At 37.8% G+C, this 20,069-nt stretch overlaps 1 protein-coding gene across 3 annotated transcripts in view; it reads right to left on the reverse strand.

The window, feature by feature from the left end:
* ARFGEF1 (ADP ribosylation factor guanine nucleotide exchange factor 1) overlaps window positions 1-20,069 on the reverse strand; it is a 104,374-nt gene that overhangs the window by 55,671 nt on the left and 28,634 nt on the right. For 2 of the 3 annotated variants that reach the window (XR_007509578.1, XM_049828516.1), the window contains exons 2-4: window positions 14,360-14,390; window positions 9,949-10,105; window positions 8,733-8,879 (exon numbers count right to left, since the gene is read on the reverse strand). Coding sequence is in view for 1 of the 3 variants with exons in the window: in XM_049828516.1 (XP_049684473.1) it covers window positions 8,733-8,879; window positions 9,949-10,105; window positions 14,360-14,390 (335 nt within the window). In the remaining 2 variants the exon portion in view is untranslated. The remainder of the gene's footprint in view (window positions 1-8,732; window positions 8,880-9,948; window positions 10,106-14,359; window positions 14,391-20,069) is intronic. The other variant, XR_007509580.1, reaches the window with a different exon arrangement.

The following is a 20,069-nucleotide window of genomic DNA, read 5'->3' on the forward strand; positions in this document are numbered from 1 at the left end:
TTTACGTGTCACTGGCCTTCTAAAAACCCAGAAGTGCTAAGTTGAAATTCATACCGTCATCCTTAATTCTTACCCTCTGTGTGCAACAATTCAGTATCTCCACAGAACTTATCAATGCTCTTCTTCTGTTAATGCAAAAATCAGTCAGGGAAGAGGACATATAAAAGCCATAACAAAATCCAGTGCCTTATCTGGATGGAGATCAGTGACAAGTGGTGTCCCTCACGTGTACATATTGGGATGAGTACCTGTTTAGTATCTTCATCAGTGACATAGACAGTGGGATCGAGTGCACCTTCAGCAAGTTTGCAGATGATACCAAGCTGAGCTGACACACCTGAGGGATGGGAGACCAACCAGAGGGACCTGGACAAGCTTGAGAAGTGGGTCCATGTGAAACTCATAAGGCTTAACAAGGCCAAGTGCAATGTCCTGCACCCGGGTCGGGGCAACCCCTGGTATCAATATGGGCTGGGGGATGAAGGGATTGAGAGCAGCCCTGCGGAGAAGGACTTGGGGGTATTGACGGATGAAAAACTGGACATGAGCTGGCAATGTGCTCTCACAGCCCAGAAAGCCAACCATATCCTGGGCTGCATCGAAAGAACCGTGGCCAGCAGGTCAAGGGAGGTGATTCTGCCCCTCTACTCTGCTCTGGTGAGACCCCACCTGGAGTACTGCATCCAGCTTTGGAGTCTTCAGTACAAGACAGACATGACCCTGTCGGAGCAGGTCCAGAACAGGGCCACAAAAATGATCAGAGGGATGGAACAACTCTCCTATGAGGACAGGCTAAGAGAGTTGGGGTTCTTTAGCCTGGAGAAGAGAAGGCTCCAGGGAGACCTTATTGTGGCCTTTCAATACTTGAAGGGGGGCTTACAAGAAAGATCGGGACACTTTTTAGTAGGGCCTGTTACAATAGGACAAGAGGCTGTGGTTTTAAACTAATAGAGTGTAGATTCAGACTAGTTATAAGGAAGAAATTTTTTACGATGAGGGTGGTGAAACACTGGAACAGGTTACCCAGAGAGGCTGTAGATGCCCCATCCCTGGAAACATTCAGGGTCAGGTTGGATAGGGCTCTGAGTAACCTGATCTAGTTGAAGATGTCCCTGCTCATTGCAGGGAGTTTTGGACTATATGATCTTTAAAGGTCCCTTCCAACCCCTTCCATATAGTTCTATGCTCCCTATATCATTGAGCGTGTCCCCAAAACCTATTTATATATTTAAACCATTCACCACCTGTCTCTTCCCCTCTCCCCTTTGTTTTTAATACAAACACCTCCTACACTGGCCTACACATTTATCTTTCATTAAGTGTTATACTGTTCCACCTCTGCCTTACTGCTAGGAATTTCTGCGGGGGTTGTGAGACTTGCAGATACTGAGTTAAAACACACTGAACCCCATTAATTAGAGTTGTAGATCTCTTCTGATCAGGTAACATATCTCCATCCCCTACACCACAGTACTCTCACACTCCAAAATTCACCCCCAAAGCTACTCATGTTAATTACAGCTCTGCTGACTTCTCTAACTCTTTCCTACATGTTTCAGGAGTGAATGCAATCACCCTGAAGGCAGGTAACTCCCAGTGATTAGATTCTGCACTCTCTGATCTTGCTGGAAAGGCTGCACACCTGTATGTATTTTAGTATTCTACTTTTTCAAGTTTTGTGCATCATAAAGTCCTGAAAGGCCAAAACAGAAAGCTCCCTTAATCTTTCACTAATAATTCTGTAACAGAATTAACCTTGGAGAACTTTGTCTATGCTAGTTTTAAAAAAATAAGATCAGTAACTCTTGAAAACAAGCCAAACAAGCGGAGCCCAGGCACAAACACACAGCTATTTTTTCCAAAGCACTACTGTTTGGGCCCAATACAGTGAGTACTTAGATTTAGTTAAGATTTCTTTCACCCATTTCCAAAAGATAACACTGACACGCATACACTTAGAACAAATCAGTTTAAGAACTTCCTACAATTTATCACTTGGAAGAGAAGGTCTCTTGCTGCCTGTCATTTAAGACACTAATGAAAAGGTGCAGGGGGATCAAGTCTCCATCTCTTTTCTTCTAGCTATGTCATTCATAAAGTTACTCCTTTGTGTCACTTTGTCTCCGTCTCTTTGTTAAATTCAGGTGATTAACAATTTGATATTTGGAAGTCCAATTTTAACTTTCATCTCTGTTCAGTGAAGTCTTATGTGTTTTTTTTTTCCCAACTCTTAATAGTAGGAGACAATGCTTTTGTTTTAATTGGCTTAACAGCCTGTATTTTCTAAGTTTCTTCAGTATGCTTGTTATGACTACTAGAGCTTGTTTCTTTTCACACCACCTGATAAGGGAGTGTCTGGAGGAAGAAATGTTTACACACACAGAGGGACATACCTCCTTAACAGATTAATCCAAATTCACTGAATAACTACATCTGCTATGCAGACTGAGAAATCAGTCTTTCCAGCAGGACATCTCCTTGCAGATATCTATTAAAGAGTTCAGCTTGGCTACAGAGGTCCTGACAGTCACTTCTTTGGGTTTCTTTCCTTCTCAGGCACTAGAGACAATGAACCCTAATGACCTCTATACATGTCTGTAAACTGAAAAGCATTTTTAACTTTGATCTTTTGCTATTACCTTTCATATTCCTTCCAATTTAGAGCCATCCTCAGGCTATTAGTCATGCTTAGTTCATGTCTCAATGCCATTTCTTTTCCTCTACTATCACAATCTAGCAGAAATACGAGAATGAACATGAGACAGGAAGTATTTTACAATTACTTTCTGACAACATTCTTCCCTTTTGGCAGCTTCCATTTAGGGCTCAATTTGACAGCATGCCATAAACAACATCACCTCATTCTGTATCATAAAAGAGAACATCATTACCACAACTGGCATGACAGCTAACCCTGAGAAACCACAGGTTACAATCAGGAGTGGCAGTCCTGCTCTTCTGAAACCCTTGTCAACTCGTATGTTAGAAGACTAATCCTTCCCTTCCTCACTTTATCGGTTTTCATCAGATTACCCCCCAACCCTACTCTGTGGCCAAACAGCTACTAGGTCCAATGCAAGGAGGAAGAGAGGGGAGACAGATGAGAAGACAACCACCTCAGCTACAGTCCCCAGTTAAGAAAGATTACACAAAATCTCAAACTGCTATGCAGCAATGCATGTCCTTGAGAGGTGGAACAACAAACGCTCTGCCTTCCTCCCAGCCATATGCTCTTACTGCTTATTTTGCAATAGGTCTGGGGCATGAAGCCACCTGTGCCACCTGTTTAATGGCAACACATTAATACAATTAAAAACAAAACAGAACAAAAACCCGACAGGTGCTTTTCTGGTGTTTAGTTTTGGGGTTTTGTTTGTTTTAAAAGTGATTTTAGTTGATTCAGAGTATTAAATGCATGCCAGGACAAGGGATGAGGCAGGACAACGTCTGGGAGCAAAGCCTGGACAGGAAAACGCTTCTCCGCAGAGGTCAGAACAGCAAGCTACTGCAGTAGATCTACTGACTATGGAATCACAGCATTAGGTTCCTCTTTTCTATCACAGTACAGATTTGCTGCTCAAGGCTTTTTGCAGCTGAGTTCCCACTCCTTCTGGTCACACTTAGCTCATCTCTCTTCATCCAGTATCTTCAGTGTGAGCTCAGGAGAGATGATTTAAAAAAAAAAAAAAAAAAAGAAAAGCCTACTTTACTATACTCCTCCACTTTGCTGTTCTTTAGGCACCTAAGGAAACCTTAGGAAAAACATTGTTGGCACTACCTCATTCTATTTCAGGTCCTTCCACAAAAGCTTTGTCACAAAGCCTGCCAAAATACCGACAGCCATCAAGCTTTCCTTGTCCTGAAACTACTGGCTATCATCCTGACTGTAAGATTGTTTCCTTAAACTTTCCTTCACACCTATTGTTCTGTATTTGAGGAAGACCCTATTGTTCTGTGCCTCTACCTAGTTACTATAAATAAAGCTTATTCATTTTTAGAAACAACGATCAGATGGGTTTGGGAAAGGAGAATGATCTTCAGGATCATTTCTTGAGTTACAGATTATCATATCTTTGTATGACACTCATAGTATTTTTTCTTTTACCCTGAAGCATGATTGCCTGTTTAGTGAATTTCCTATTATGTAAAATGAGTGTATTAGAACAGTACAGGAAGTATCACGATTTGTGATGCAAATGTAGTTTAAAAAGTAAACTAAATTAACATTAATTCTCTACTGAAAACATCCAGCATCTAGCTGTACCTGTAAACTTTTCATTCCTCTCACACTGAATATTCTGCAAGAACAGAATGGTTACAGTGAAAGAAAGTAACCGCAACCAGAAGAACAATTTAGGAACACACAAGAGGCAGATGCACCTACATAGAGACTTGCTACATAGCCTCGTTTTCAATTCAGGGTCATTCTTTTCTTCCTCTCAGCAAACTCTGATGACCTTACCTTTGGAAGATTTATGACACAGTACAGCCATCATCTAATCACCACAGGCTTACCTGGGGTAAAACACTCGTAATTCAGTTACCTGGGAACTCTTGAGTACTTGAGACAGCACATAAAACGCAGTGGCTCTAACCCCTCTCTCTAGTGTATAGAACCACATAATCCTGTTTTCTTTGAGAAGGGCTATACGGTTATTTTTAATAATAATTTTTTTTTTAAAGTCAACTTGAAGTCCAAACATTAACTTATCATGAAATAACATGTTACTATGGACTGACTTTTGGAAAAGTGCAGGAGACTTTAGTCCTTAAATCACAAAGCAACAAATACATTAAATAACCTTCGCAGATAAATAATTTTTCAATGAATGACACTAAAAAAATCATACAGAATGCAGTAATACAGTTCTCCAAGTGATGTTTTCTTCGTGAGCAAGTGGTAAGATTCTTTTCTGCCTTTTACCATTTCCAAATTATTCAGTCATTTATGTCATACATTTACTACAGCTTTAAAAGACCTACATCTACCTAACTTAATTTACCAGCTTTGAAGACCTATGGAAATACACTGTAAGGGTATGAAAAAATAGAAAAAAATACAGTGTTTGCTTCCAGCATGCTTTCACAGTCAAGACAGTGACTTAAATTGTGTCATATCCTAGATTCTACATCAGATTTCAGTAATAATGGATCATTAATTAACAGTCAGTATTTGATTAAAACTAGCATTTTTTTCTACTTAAAATCAATTTTAAGAAAAAATAATCCATATTCACAAGTATGCGGTCAGTTACCAGCCCTGAAACACACTGAAGGATTATGACTGTGGAGATTGCAGGAAGAACAGAACTAAGTTCCAGCTTCTCCTGTAGAAGATAATATAAAGATTATCAATTATAAAAGAATATAAAGTTTTATCTTGTTTTATCACTGGAAAGTTAGGTGTTCAAAATGAACTAGAATCCAATATGGAATTAAACAGATACATATTTTGCAAAACACAAGTATTTCATGTCCAACTTTGAAAACATAATCCTTCTCTAAAAAATAAAATTGCTAACTGACAGGGAAGCATTTTCAGGTTAAGTAACCAGTCCTAGCCATTAACTTAAGATGAAAGCCTCAAAATACAAAGATTCAGAAATAAAACCTCCTATATCATTATTTTGATTCTCAAATCTTTCCATAATCCACAGCTCCTTTTAATCTCAGCAGGAGGAATTACACTTTCTACGATCTATTTATAGGAAAAACTAACCACACTAGTACGTGATACTGTAGATTATTAAGTTACTTAAGATAGCATTCCACACTACTGAAACAGAACTGGATATGGAATGGAAGAAGTTTTTTCTAAGGGTCTTCTCAATTTGGAATCTGTTTTAACACAAATTCTGTTAAACCTATCATCATTCTTCTTATGCCTCAAAATTAGTTAGCTTCTACAGTCTTCCCATTCTGTAATCTAACAATGAGTTGTCCTCTATTTTTAGTTAGTTTCAAAAGGCAACTTGTGCAAGCAATGTGTGATTCAACTTTACTTCCTCCATGGACACTGGTCATACTGACAGCATGACTAGTTGTAAAAAGACATATACAGGAGTTGACCTTATGAACAGTCATTACACATGAAGACTCAGAAAGCGGTCGCTAAGATAACATTCAACTTTTCAAACTACAGCTATCAAGCACACACAAAAATTTTTCTTTGCCAAACACAAGCAAGTTAAGCTGTAAAAGTATCTAGATAATAACAAATACTTACTATACAGCAGACCAAGGAAAAAAAACCACAGATGGGGAAAAACAGTTCATCTCATGTCCCATTCTTCTTTCTCATCCCTATTCTTTCTTTATAGATTTTAAAAAACATTTAATACAATTTTTGTCATAATTGTAGTTCTTCAGGAACAAAAAGGCCAGACAGAAATGTAAACAGAACTTCAGCTAAAACCTCTGCAGGTGTCAGCAGTTAAGTTTGCACACACACACACAAATGCCATAGTAGCCCTAGCAGAGCAAGCCTCAAGGCAAAAAGGTTCAATCAAGGGAGGCTGTTTCAAACATAATTTGAACAAACAATTTTCACTGGCAGCAGTAGCCTAATTACTTGCTTTTTTCTGCGCCAGCAATCCCCACCATAACAACTGAACAAGAATTTGCATGGCTTCCCAGCAAAATTACACCAAATCAAACTAACCTACAAGAGGAAGGAAGGAAAAGGCCAATTTCCCAGTCTGGTTCATCAGAGTCTGCAGATAAAGAACGAGGGGATTACAGAGATGAGAACATGCAAGCAAAAATAGGGGCAGAAAAGTTAAACTGGCCACCGTCAGTACTACCACCAGACATACCTCTAAGCTTGAATACCTAGAGACAAATTACACTCCTCAGTCTCAGTAAGATTATTTCCTTAGTAGTCAGCAGAAAGATATTTTCAGAACACCTAAGTGGCTCCATTTGTTGGGAACCTGCTTAATATGACTCCGCAACTGGAAAGCCTTCTCTAGCTAGCAACCAGCACCACGTGCGAACTCTTGTCCTATGCTGGCTCCCAGATCTTAAACTGAGGGCAACATGCTATGTAAGGGCCTTCCATTCAGCATGCAGAACCGAGATAACCCTCCAGGGAGGAAGGTGTCTGAGTGATCAAGGTTCTCAGCCTTTACCATGGTGTTGGTGATGCACTTGGCCTGCAGGAATATTGCTCATGTTGTGAAAAATAGCCCGGGAGTGCCAGCACAGAAAGCAGGAGACTCAGGTCCCCTGCCTTCTATTTCCCTGATGGAATTAAAATTCTTCAGACAACATACTAATCACCAGGACCACAGAAGAATCTGAAAAGACACATGAGCCAGCCCTCAAATCCTACTGGAGAAGCGGGGTCCACACGCAGCCCAGAACTGAAGAATTATGAAGCCAAAGAGAATACAACTAACTTAGCAGTTTCATTATTCCCCCAAAGGAAGTAAAAACTTCTGGTCTTTGCTAAGGTTGCTTCTAATTTTGATGCTTTTTATACTGTCCAGTGTACTGGACAAATATGGAGTCAAAGCCACTGTCCCAGACATTCCAACATGGCAATTAGCTAAGTCTAAACAGTCAAAAAGTTAGGGCACTAAGTGAATTTACACACTTAATGCATTTTACAATTGTTGAATAATTTACTATTTTCTTGGACAGAAGGAATATAAGCTCACAGATAACCCCCTTCAGGCAGGGAGGACTGGAATAAGAAAGCAACTAGAGAGAAGGTACTATAGTGAGAGGGAGATACAATGGTTTCAGCCACTGAAAGTTTAAATCAACAAAAACCTCCCTTTGCAAGATGAAAAATGTCTTAAATGCTTGGGGAAAAAAATGCAACAATTCTAGACAACAGCAGCATAAACCAACATTTGTAACCACTATCTGCTGGAGAAGTAGAGTGTCAAGAAAAAGGAAGATTTGAGCTATGAAAAGGAGTAGGAGAACAAGCTACATTCTTTGCAGTAAAACAAGTAAATAAAATCTGCAAGAAATGTCAACACCTCAGGATACATATACACAAGAATACAAGGTAACAAACACTCCATTCCTCATAATTAATTGTATTCTTCACTACTGCTCATCATCACAACCATTGAGACCACTGTTACAGGAGTAGGGTATGCTATTTCCAGTAGGTGGCTAACTTGTATTAGTTAACATAGTAATTTTCCTAATAAATACCCATAATTAATGGGTGCAATCAGAAAACAGCTAAGGTTCCCCAGAAACACTTATTTGTAAAAACTCCACATGTAACATTTATACAAGCTATGGAGAGAAAACCTAGACCTCCTTCAAGCAAAAGTCTATGACACAGCAGCACAAAGCTACCATGGTAACGCCTGACTGCCAGGTCTAATTGCATTTCATAGAACAATTCCAAAATGGATTTCAAAATCTGCTGCTTAATTACCATCTCCCCCACTGGGAGTTCAGGATTATTTGATAGTAATTCCTCACAATTAGAGAGCTCCACAGGTCTGCTGTGAATGAAATTTCACCCAGTGGTCTGTGCACAAGACTTCAGGTCACGACCATGAATTCATCCAAAATGCAATGGGAGAGAGTAGGGAAAGGAGCGTAAGATAGGGAGTTTCCATCTCAAACAACCAGGATCAAGAAAGAAATATTTTAAGATTACCATTACATTTACAAATTAAACGCTTCTACTTTTGAACTCTGAGGCCACAATATCTTCCTGCTGTCACCACTATAAATACTGGAAGTATTAATCATATTACCTTTATTATTTGTAGTTGAACCCCTTCGTCTGTTTGAGGGCCTTGAAAACAGCCACATATTGTCTCAATAATTCTATCAATTAATTTTTTGCCTGGAGCTGTACTGTCTGGAGCATTCCCTGTCAAGTGCCCATATGCTATAAGTTTCTGAAGAGAAGAAAAAAACCCACATAAATAAGAGCTTAAAAATAAGTCAGCTTTTCATTATAATAAATAAATTCACTTGATAGCTCTAACTTGCACAGAATAATTAAAACAGTAGATTTTACCTCAAGTCTCCATAAAACATCAAGGATTTTTTTTAAATGTCCTCCACATTTATTCAATTTTCACTCAGCAACTTCAATACAAGGTTTGTCAGCAAGCTTAACATTAAAGCTTTTGTTCATCAGTTAACAATGTTCTAAAACAAACAGGATTCTAAAAATTAACTCATATCACACAAGTCTTCATATGTAGTCAGCACACAGATGTGTTTAATAACAGATAAACCAGCTGCAAAGGCTTTCTATTTAAGCTGCTAGCTAGTGTTGTATTATCCCTTTCTCTCCCTAGGTCTTCAATACTTTGAAATGAAATTTATTACAAAATTAACAAAATACTCTTCTGAACACTTCAGGTATGATAGTATTTGTAAATCTCCATGGCCCACCTACTTAAAAATACACAGAGTAGCAAGGCATCGTAGTGCGACAGCATGCCAGACATGCATGTGCATGTGAATGTAAATATATTACTTGAGTTCACTGTTGGGCTACTCAGGAGAAGTGAATGCCTAATTCCCATGCTGTAGAATTTGTTCGGAAAACATTACAGGAACCTCTGAGTTTTGAGAGACTAGACATCTCAAATTGAATAAATTTTACTGCAATTATAAATAGTGTAAAATCAATTTAATAATGCTATACCTGCTGTGTTAGTTCAACACATACATATACACTCAAAAATAGGTAGTTTTACACTAATGTAATAAAACTGATCCAAACGTGTAACTGCAGTAATACATATATACATAAACACATACATGCACTACATAATACATAAGACATAATTCACCTTTTGTGAACATATTGAGAAATATATTCAATTTGGTTGTGTGTGCAATAAAGTAAAATAATAGAAAAACAGTGACATTATTTGTTACATACAACTGTACTTCCCCTCCAAACCAACAGACTTTTATAGTTGACAGTTAAAAGCTCATCTTCATACAGACCTGTAAACAATCTAGAGATGTACTGACAATCCTGGGGCACTTCGACTGGCATGCCAGTTCAAACGGTAGGAAGTATTTGTCCGCTTCAATGAAGCTTGTCTTTGATTTCACAGGTGGAAGAGTGCTTGAACCAGGCTTTGCTTCTCCATGAGGGGGACTAAACAGAATGATTGTATTAGAATGCTGTAAGTGATCACACAAATAGTTCTCACCACCACAATGTTTATGAATGAAATCAAATATTAAGAAAATTAAAATCAGGGTAACACAGAGTAACTTCTGTGAAGTTAACACAGCAGTAATATGGTTGTATAAATATTCTTAACAGCTTTTATACTTCATCTGTCTCCTTTATGGATCAGGCAAATTGACCCGTTTGCACACTAAGTGGATATTCAGTGGTCCCTGCTGGTTTGAAGGCATAAAGACTTGTTTCCTCTGAAAATAGGAAAAGACTCCCCTTACTTGGTTTGTGAGGGCAGAGGGGAAGAAGGGAAATCTATTCGGTATCATTTCTACATTAAATGATAACTCTGAGAGAAGTCTAGTCTGTTACTACCAGAACAGATAAAAATACAACTTACCAAATATTTTAATGACCCCAAAAGTTAAGAACTACTCAACTACTGTATTATGATATGAGTTTGGTTCAGTACTTCAGAGAAAGTACATCTATTTTGGAAATTAAATCACATCCAAACTTCAAACCTGGACATACTCGGGGGAAAAAACCAAACCAACCAACCAGCTAACCACCAATGAAAAAAAACCCCAAACTTTGCTCTGTCTGTGCTTCAGATGACACCACAGAATTTAAGAGTTCAGTGGTTACCAATGCATCTCACTTGGGCAATATATCTGAAATTACTAACTACAAAATTTGAGAAAATTATTAGTGGTTGAAGTCTTATTGCTTACAGCACCTTTAGAAAGGGCATGCTCATTAATACTTAGCTAAAAAGGACAATTAAGAATGGGTAATTTTTCACTGATTTGTGTGCATCAATGCAGTTTGCCTTTGACTCAAAGCAAGATGTTAGGATTTTTCATTTCACAGAATAGCTCATCACCATTGTATAAAGCATTCCTGACCTTTTTCTGTGCACACCTAGGTAATCTTTACATAAAGGGTAAACTACACTGTCTTAGACAGACTTGTCAAGTGCTATAAAAAAAGAGCATAACTGCATATTCTGTAGTGAAGGATTACAAAACTCTTGCAGTTATTCAAATAGATCTTCAGAGAACAACTGATTTCAAATCCAGGCCCTGTGCATTTGTTGCAAATTAAATCAGATGCTTTAAGGAATGCAGATGGTAGAAAATACACATTTTTCATATTGCTGAAGTAGAAGAATGAACTGCTAAGAGTTTATTATCAATTCAAAGAATGAACGCAGTCCCATGCATCATGGAGAGAGCCTTACACTAACCAATATGATAAATTATTAATTTCAGCTTTTCAAGGAACAAGCTGGATTGCCGTTGAGAAGATGTTTGGTACCACATTCAAATAGTCCTTATTTAGGCTGCTTGAAAAGGGCACCTAAATTCTAAGTCTTAATAATGAATAATTAGTGTTAAGATGCTACTTTCTACTAAATAACTTCTCTTTTGAAGGTTTAGGGATTTATACCTACGTATTTTTTTTCCTGAAGAACAGACATCTGTTTTTCTGTTGGATGGATAACTTTATTTACTGCCCAATACTGTTTTGCTGGAAACAGCTCTTTTGGATGAAACCCAAATCAGGTAAGTTGCAGGGGAAATACATGATTCTTCTATGTTCTTAAAACTCTCTGAAATTCCTATAAAAGCTTTTCTCTGAGGAATGGAAGGGTGGTATCTCTTGCTCATGTCTTATAAGACTGTTCTTCTTCTAGTAGATTATGTCTGTTGAAACCATTAATATTAGGTTAAAAGAGCACTCCAAAAAATAAAACCAGAATTTTTCAGAAACAAGGAGCAGGCCATGATGTGATCCCGAAAATGAAGAAACCATGCCACAGCAAGCTACTGCAGAAGCCTGAAGCTTCTCTTAATTGAAAGCTATTAAAAACCACCCAAAATAGTAAGTATGGATGATGATGCTCCATTGGTCTCTGGAAAGATAACTCAATAAGCCCATCACCTTGCTGATGACGGAAGGGAAGGGGATAGCAGGGAGAGGGGAGAAAAGAAAACCAAAAGGTCTTTTCTTCTTAAAGTCAGCAAAGAAACCACTTCAGCTGTTTTTTTTCTAGCAGACTGTCAAAGCAGAAACTGTCCCCAACAAAACTTTCTTCCGCCATGGGATCTATCAAGCATGAGAATTATGAAATATGCTGATATTTACATATCAGCCATAGAAACAGGCTATGGTATGTATCAAACAATGACTTTTTAAAATTATTTTGACAGCATTTGCTGTGTAATGGTTACATAAATTGGCCTGTCCTTTTCTATTCCATTCCCCTCTGCCCCGCTACCAAACACCAGTTCTGCTTAAAAAACAAACAAACAACAAAACAGAAGAAGCCATTTTCCATGCAGAATTTCTGGGAGGTGGAAATGATCTGTTTTCCAATGCACTCCAGGTTAACTGTGAGATCAGTTTCCTTGAACAGGAACTGGAAAAATTTAAAGAATTATCATCAGAAATCCCCTGTTAGGGTATTCAAATCTCAGTTACAGAAATAAGCTGAAAATAATTTTAGACACTAAGGAGTTTCTCTATTCTAAGGCCTAGAAAAAAACCCAGTATTTTCTACTGCATCTAAAAAATTTGACTCTACAGTAAGAATAGGGCAAATCTATTCACAGTTTCCAAGTCCAGCAATGCCTTCATAGCAGCAAGGCTACTGTCAAAATAAAGACAGCCATGAAGAAATCAAAATCTATTTAGAAAATGTATGTAGGCAGGTAAGATATACGTATTATACCCCCCTAAAATCACAACTTCAGATATTAATAGGACAGAATTTAAGCACCCAAAGTTCAGAAATGGCTGAACCATACTTGCATAAATCATTATAATGCAGTGCTCTCATTAGTTTTAGCATGGTATTTAACTACAGGATCTGATACTACTTTTCCTTATTCAGTGCCCAGAACAAATATCCCTCACAGAATATTTAACATTAAGCACTTTTAATCATGATTCACAATGTGGACTTCTGCTTTATTTATACTACTCTACGTAAAACCTATTATAAAACCACGTTACTCCTTTCTGTCTGAGACTGTCCTGTAGTGCTTGGTGCAACATCTTCTGAACACTACACAAATATTAAATTTATTTTTACAACTTTATTATGAGTTGATGGTATTGACTTTATTTTGCTGGTGGAAACCAAAGCACAGTGACTCGAGTCAGATGAATTCACTAACTTTTACGTGCCCAATTTGATAAGCTGTGAGACTAAATTTTTCAGCATATTTGATACTAAATTGTCCTTAACATCTTCTGAAACGAAGTTTCCACTGGCTTCCTTTCCAGCTAGAAGTGTTTACATTTTCCAAACCAAAACTTGTAGATTTCAGCTCAAATACCCAGGAGACAAAGGAGAAATCATTAGCAGGCAATTTTGACAGCTGTGGTTTAAATGATTTGCCTAAACCAGAAATTCAATTATAGGGCAGAACGGAGGTCCCCAAGCAGCATTCATCTGCTTAAGCCCTAAGAACACTTTCATCATTAGTTTCACCCGCTGATCCGATTCCTTGAACAAGTGGTATAAACAGTCTTCACCACAAATCCTTGACTCGTGGTTAGCAACATACACTGAATGAGGAAGAAGATCCTGTGGAACATGTCATTAAATACTAATAATAGATTCCACAGTTTACCAATACTTAAAAATGTATTTGTTGTTAGTGGAAGAGTGTTGAATGTCAATTTTGGCTTCTACCTTCACTTGTAGAGGGACTGCCTCCAGAGATCTACACCTATTCCCTAACAAGGTCCTTTCCAGATGCTATCTTTTCAAATTACACTATTTTTTTTCTACCTGTTCCCACTTCCTCATCCCAACCTTTTCCCCTTACTCACTCACAGTTCAAGTCTTTTATTTGCATGCCAGGCTCTTCCCACTCCTCTGAACCCACTTCAAGAGCCCAGGCCCCTCCACCAATACTTTCTTTCTGTGCAACCCACCAAGACCTTTACTAACCTTGATCCCCATTCCCACCTTCCCTGGCCAGACAATATCAGCCTGCTTCCTCCAAGCTATCTTCTGTCTCTACTCCCAGGCCCTGTCCCTTGTACCGTTAACAGCCAGTCACAGAAGCACGTTTCCAGATACCACCACCCTTACAAAATATATTCAAAATCCTTTTCAGAGAGAGCCCGTACTCCCAATGCAGAATAAGTATGGTATACATTTTAAGCAGTTAAAAGCACTATCACTCAATATGATGAACTATCACATACCTTTGCTTTTCTGTTTCAGCCTTTATTTCCTCTGTAAAATGAAACAAAGGCATAGTTATGGAAATGGTTTCATAACCACAAATATAAAATTAAATAACTGAGAGTGTTTGGAAAGCAAAACTATTTAGGCAAATATTTGAAATCAGGATTAGTTTAAAACAGAAAATACATGTTTATAAGCAGTTTCATAAGAGCTTCTACTCTTCACCTGCAGTGTTTGCAAACTATACTTTACAAATCTATATTCAAAACTTAATACTTAAATTTGCATGCCATCATGCCAGCTAAACACCACATCCCAAGAATGTTTCTGCCAAGCCATTGGCAAGCTCTTTTCACAGCTCATGGATATAGAAATAATGAGGAAACCACATCTATCAATAAAGGATATACTGCTTATTAAATGTGGATTACACAGAAAACCAATAAAGAAACCACCATTGCTGATTCTTACATGAAACCTTGATGACTAATAATTATCTCTGGTTTTAAACAGTGTTAGACACCACAGTAATGACTAGAGGGGAGGAAGAAAAAGTCTGTAGTGCCTCTATTTCATACTACTTTAAAATATATTAAAACAGAAGGACTAATAGTTTAATGCTGTTGACAAGACATTCTAAGTAATTTTTTACAATACATTTTAAAAGTAATTTTTAATTACTGAAACTAATTTTATGAAACATCTTCAATTTCAAGAGTACTTTTCTCTGTATTCTCTAGTTATTTAGCACACTTAAATCACAGGAAATTCCATAAAGACTAGGATTTCCAGTGTTGTCGGAATACATTCTTGAAATAAAACATACAGGATCAAGTATGAATATATATATTTGTATGTTTTAAGAAATCATCTCAGGAAATCCATTCTAACGTCAAGTCCTGCTCAAACATGCAAAACCACTGTCTACTAAAACCAACACTTTACTTTGATTTTTGTGTATAAGCTTTAAAATAGTGGCATGGATTGATTCTGACAAAAAAAAAAAGAATTTAGTATTTCTAACTAAGCACTAAGCTCCCGTACAGCAAAAGCACACTTCATCTGTTTCCTATCCTTCATTTACCATTTCACAGAGTCATACTGATTCATTTACATAACACAGGTTCCCAAGGTTGGTATTTTATCACAAATCAGTAGTATCAAATACATTTACTAATTGACTTGCTCAACATCAAGAAGAGTGAACATAAGAAGTGCACGTCAACCTAAAATCTAAGTCTTATTTCTGATATGACTGATGCTCCTGTTTACCATCAGTAAAACCCAGAGGTTAGCCGGTCAGTGGTTCATCCAAGAAACAGCTAGTCCAGAAGTGGTTCAAATCTGTGTTACCCAGGACTAGACAAAACATGAAAATAATTCCGTATACCAGATATTCAATATTCCTCAATAAGTAACAATAACAACAGCAAGTCTTATAGTTAGCAATGTTTCAGCAAAATATGCCTTCCTACCAGGTTATGACACTTGACACATTTACTCGCTTGAAGACAAATTCCTGACCAACAGAAGAAGAAACTCTCTTCCTCCCTTCCACTATCTTCATACCTTTCATTATTTTACCTCCCACCTTAGCATTCATATCCAGGAACTCTCCTCTCCGAGATGCTCTGAAGTCTATCCGACAAATAACATGATCAACGAACAGATACAACTGCCAAATGGCTTCCAAGTTCAAGGTTTCCGACTAAAGCAAAAAAACTGAGCAGATTCTCACCCAGTACACAACTATTCTGAACACAGAATGAAACACAGGAGACTACAGAAACTAAGGTAATCCTAATGCTCTGCTCAGATAGCAATCCCATTAATAACGGCAATTAAGAAATTTTGCCTGCAAAATGACACAAGATGTTAAAAGTAGTGTCATTAAAAAGGTGGGGGGCAGACACCCAACACAGGAGTAGAAGTCATGCCTTACTGAACTTGAATTGGTTTGAGTGACTAAAACTACTTTAAATCCTCTTTTTTAATATATTAAGTTCTTGTTTAAAATTATTAACATACAAATTGTAGAAACCACTTAGTTATAAAATTAACTTAAGTCATGTTAACAAACATTTCTATTGTTTTATATTTAAATTGTAATTCAAGATTATAACCCATTTTATGGTATTTAATATAAAGAAAGATGATATTTCAATTCAAGATAAAGCAATCAATGTCACCTTATAACACAAATTTCAGTTTACAATTTTATCAGATTTTAGTAAACTAATTTGTTTGTTTCAGCTTATTTAACAGTTTTACTTGAGATCACTTAGGTGCAGGAGTCAACTACTCTATTGACAACACAAAGATTTGTGCATTTACAAGTTATTTTGTACTTCAGCTAGGGGGATAAAAAAACCCACAAACTAACAAACAACTCTAGAAAAAGAATGATTTCAGACTGCTGCTATAAATAAAACAGAATGCGAAGCTCCACTTCATGCCCAATTCTGGTTGCCGTTCTCAGCCTCCTCCAGGCCACTGGAACACTAAGCCCCTGAGGCTAACTACTCCCCCCTAGGGAAGGTGCAAATTATAGTGGAACTTGTTCATTGTTCAGAATAGAAACAGTTGTGAGTATTGAATTAGTGTGAAAATTGCTTAAGGAAGTACAAGCAAGCCAGTTCTCAGCTCCCCACCCTCTCCATCTCCCCAAGAACAACAGTATTTTTCCAGTAAAAGACAGCATATGTCCTAAGCACAAATATTCTTCTGGCACTACCTAAAGCAGATGTGACAGTAGGTGAGTGTTCAGACAGGCTAGTTGTCCTGGTTTCAGCTGGGATAGAGTTAATCGTCTTCCTAGTAGCTGCTACAGTGCTTACTGTGTGGTGCTTAGCTGCTGGCTGGGGTTAAACCACGACACTAGTCAACTTTACAGGTTCCAAAACAGTGGTTAAACTGTATGCTTAAGCAAATTTGTTGAGCTGAAAGCACTGCATGAACAAAGACAGTCCCTGGCAAACAGACAAACATAAAGTAACATTCAGGAAAAGAAAGACCAGAAACAGCGGTTCTGCTTTGCACTAACTCATTTTATTCCTGAACTAAAAGAATGTATCAAACCCAGCTAGCTCTCATCTTGATGTTACATCAGATTATCTCTGAAACTTATTCTCTGCTTTGTAAACTAAAACAGTACTTGCAAAGGTTACCAAAATAATACAAAAATCCAACCAGAGCTGCCTAGAGCCCTCATTGCGCTACTAATTTAACAAATTATCACTGTTCTTTCTTAAAATACTACAAGAGATTGTCTTCAGAACAGGTCACAATTCATATCAGAAAATAGAAATTTTTGTAATTGAAAAAAGTATACTACAATTACAAGGAAAAAGCTTATGCAAGTGTCAATCTAATTAAATGTTCCTACCATTTTGAGCAGCACTGCATCAGCCCATTAATGTGAAAGTACAGATTTTATAACCTTTGTTAAATAAAAGGAAAGGTCCTTATAGTGGCCAAGATCAATTATTTTAGAAGACTGAAATATTTTAAATAGCAGATAAGCACATGATATGATACCATTATTATGAATGAAGTAGACAGCAGACCTAAACTTTACTTTTCCCTTTGAGAACAGAGAAAGCCTGATTTCCTTCACTGTCTGATTCCTCCCTCTGCTCTCCACGCCAAAACACAAGTTAATCACAGTACAATTTCATGGTCATGTAACAACCACATCCAATAGTAAGCATACAAAAATTCAAGAAGTATTATCAGCAGAAAAAGAGATTACAATAAAGGTAACTGACAATTTTCATGCTAGATAAATAGTCTGTTAAAGACAGATAAACCAGAACACGGACTGATGCATTCTCTTCAAGAGGAAAAAGTAATCCCTGTAAAACTAAAGATTAGCTAGAAAAGGAAAATGAATTCAAGCTTGAAAACATAGGCTGCTTCCTTGTTTTGCTCTCCCTCTCTCCAAAACACACAACCAAAAACACAAAGGAGAGGATCCAAGAGCTGGTAAAGTTTATTATCTCACCATCACCATTCGTTTTGTGAAGGAAGAGTAAGAGAGGTTGTAAGATGCTGTAACAGGGGAAGAGGACTGTAGAAAAGGACTACAGTTTCCAAAGTCTTCCTCTGTATTACCTGTGATGTAAACACAGAACTACTATGGAAAATAGATCAGATTATTCTACAGCACTGCAAGGATGATGTGTCCTAAAATGGAATTAATTGGGGTATATTTAGTATTCTTAAATAAAGTGCAGCAGAAATAACAAAATAAATCCCTCCTGAACTCTCACATTCACACACAGCTCCAGAAGAAGACCTCTTTATAGAACTCTATTACAGAATTGATGGAAATAATATGTGGCTTTTGCACAGAGAAGATAGAGCCGATCAAAGACATGCATTATTTTGCAGTTTTACAATGGTATGCATCAACCGTTTCACAAAGCAGGTAAAATGAGTCATGTACACTAGTTTCAACATAATTTTCCATTTCATCTACACTTGTACAGACCATCATCATTTCAAAGAAGTCTCTGAAAAGGTCTAAGGCCTTTGTTATACAGGTATACTGGTTTTGGCTGGGATAGAGTTAATTTTCTTCATGGTAGCTGTGGTTTAGATTTGTGCTGAAAACACTGTTGATAACACAGGGATGTTTTAGCAATTGCTGCACAATGCTCACACAGCATCAAAGCCTTTTCTGCTTCTCACACTGCCTGAACAGTGAGCAGGCTGGGAGTGCGCAAGACGCTGGGAGGGGACACAGCCAGGACAGCCGACCCCAACTGACCAAAGGCATATCCCATACCATATGATGTCGTGCTCAGCAATAAAAACTTGGGGGGATGGAAGTTTGCCTGCTGTTGTCTGGGGACTGGCTGGGTATCAGTCACCTGGTGGTGACCTACTGCTTTTTTTGCATCGCTCATTTTTCTTGGTTTTGTTTTTCTTTGTTGTGTGTCGTCGTCGTCCCCCCCCCCCCCCCCCCCCGGCTTTTTTTTTTCTTATTAATTTGTCTTTACCTCAATCCAAAGTTTTCGCGCTTTTAACCTTGCAATTCTCTCCTCAATACCAGCCAGTGAGTGGCTGTGTGGGTCTTAGCTGCTGGCTGGAGGAAAGCCACCACAACAGGCATCCATAATCCCATTCTCACCTCTCCAACTTTAATTCACTATTTCAGCATGTCATTTGAACATTTTTCCTTACCCTCTTCAGACTGCTCATGGTTTCTAGTATGAAAAAAGCAAACTAGGTTCCAGTTTTCTTTCCCCCCCTTTAACACCTTATAACCAGCTGATCTCATTTGTAACTATAAAGTTAACAAATCTCTGTAATGACAGCAGATAACACCTAATCAGCAAGGTCAAAATGGGCCAAGTAGGTCGAACAGGTGCTGTGGGCAATACTGTCTTAACTGGTCTATAATGCTGATCAAACTGCAACTTAGAACTAATTCAGTGTTTACCCCTCTAATCTGATTCAAAGAATTATTTAAACCTTAACTACACTGAAGGATATCTCTAATTCCCTTTTGAAATTTGGTTATGACTCAATTATTCCCTTGGATCCTATGCCAACATCCCCTACATCTGAAATAGACTCCTCTGGGTTATCTTTAGGTAGTATTTCCATCTGCTTACCTAAATATGAATATCATGTAACACATAAATATTCTACAGTTATACTTTGGCAGAAGTCAAGGATAACATTCTCATCAGGTAAGAGATAACTAAATGGTTACCTTCA

Source organism: Accipiter gentilis, chromosome 2 (assembly GCF_929443795.1).
Source record: "Accipiter gentilis chromosome 2, bAccGen1.1, whole genome shotgun sequence".
Classification (NCBI taxonomy): domain Eukaryota; kingdom Metazoa; phylum Chordata; class Aves; order Accipitriformes; family Accipitridae; genus Astur; species Astur gentilis.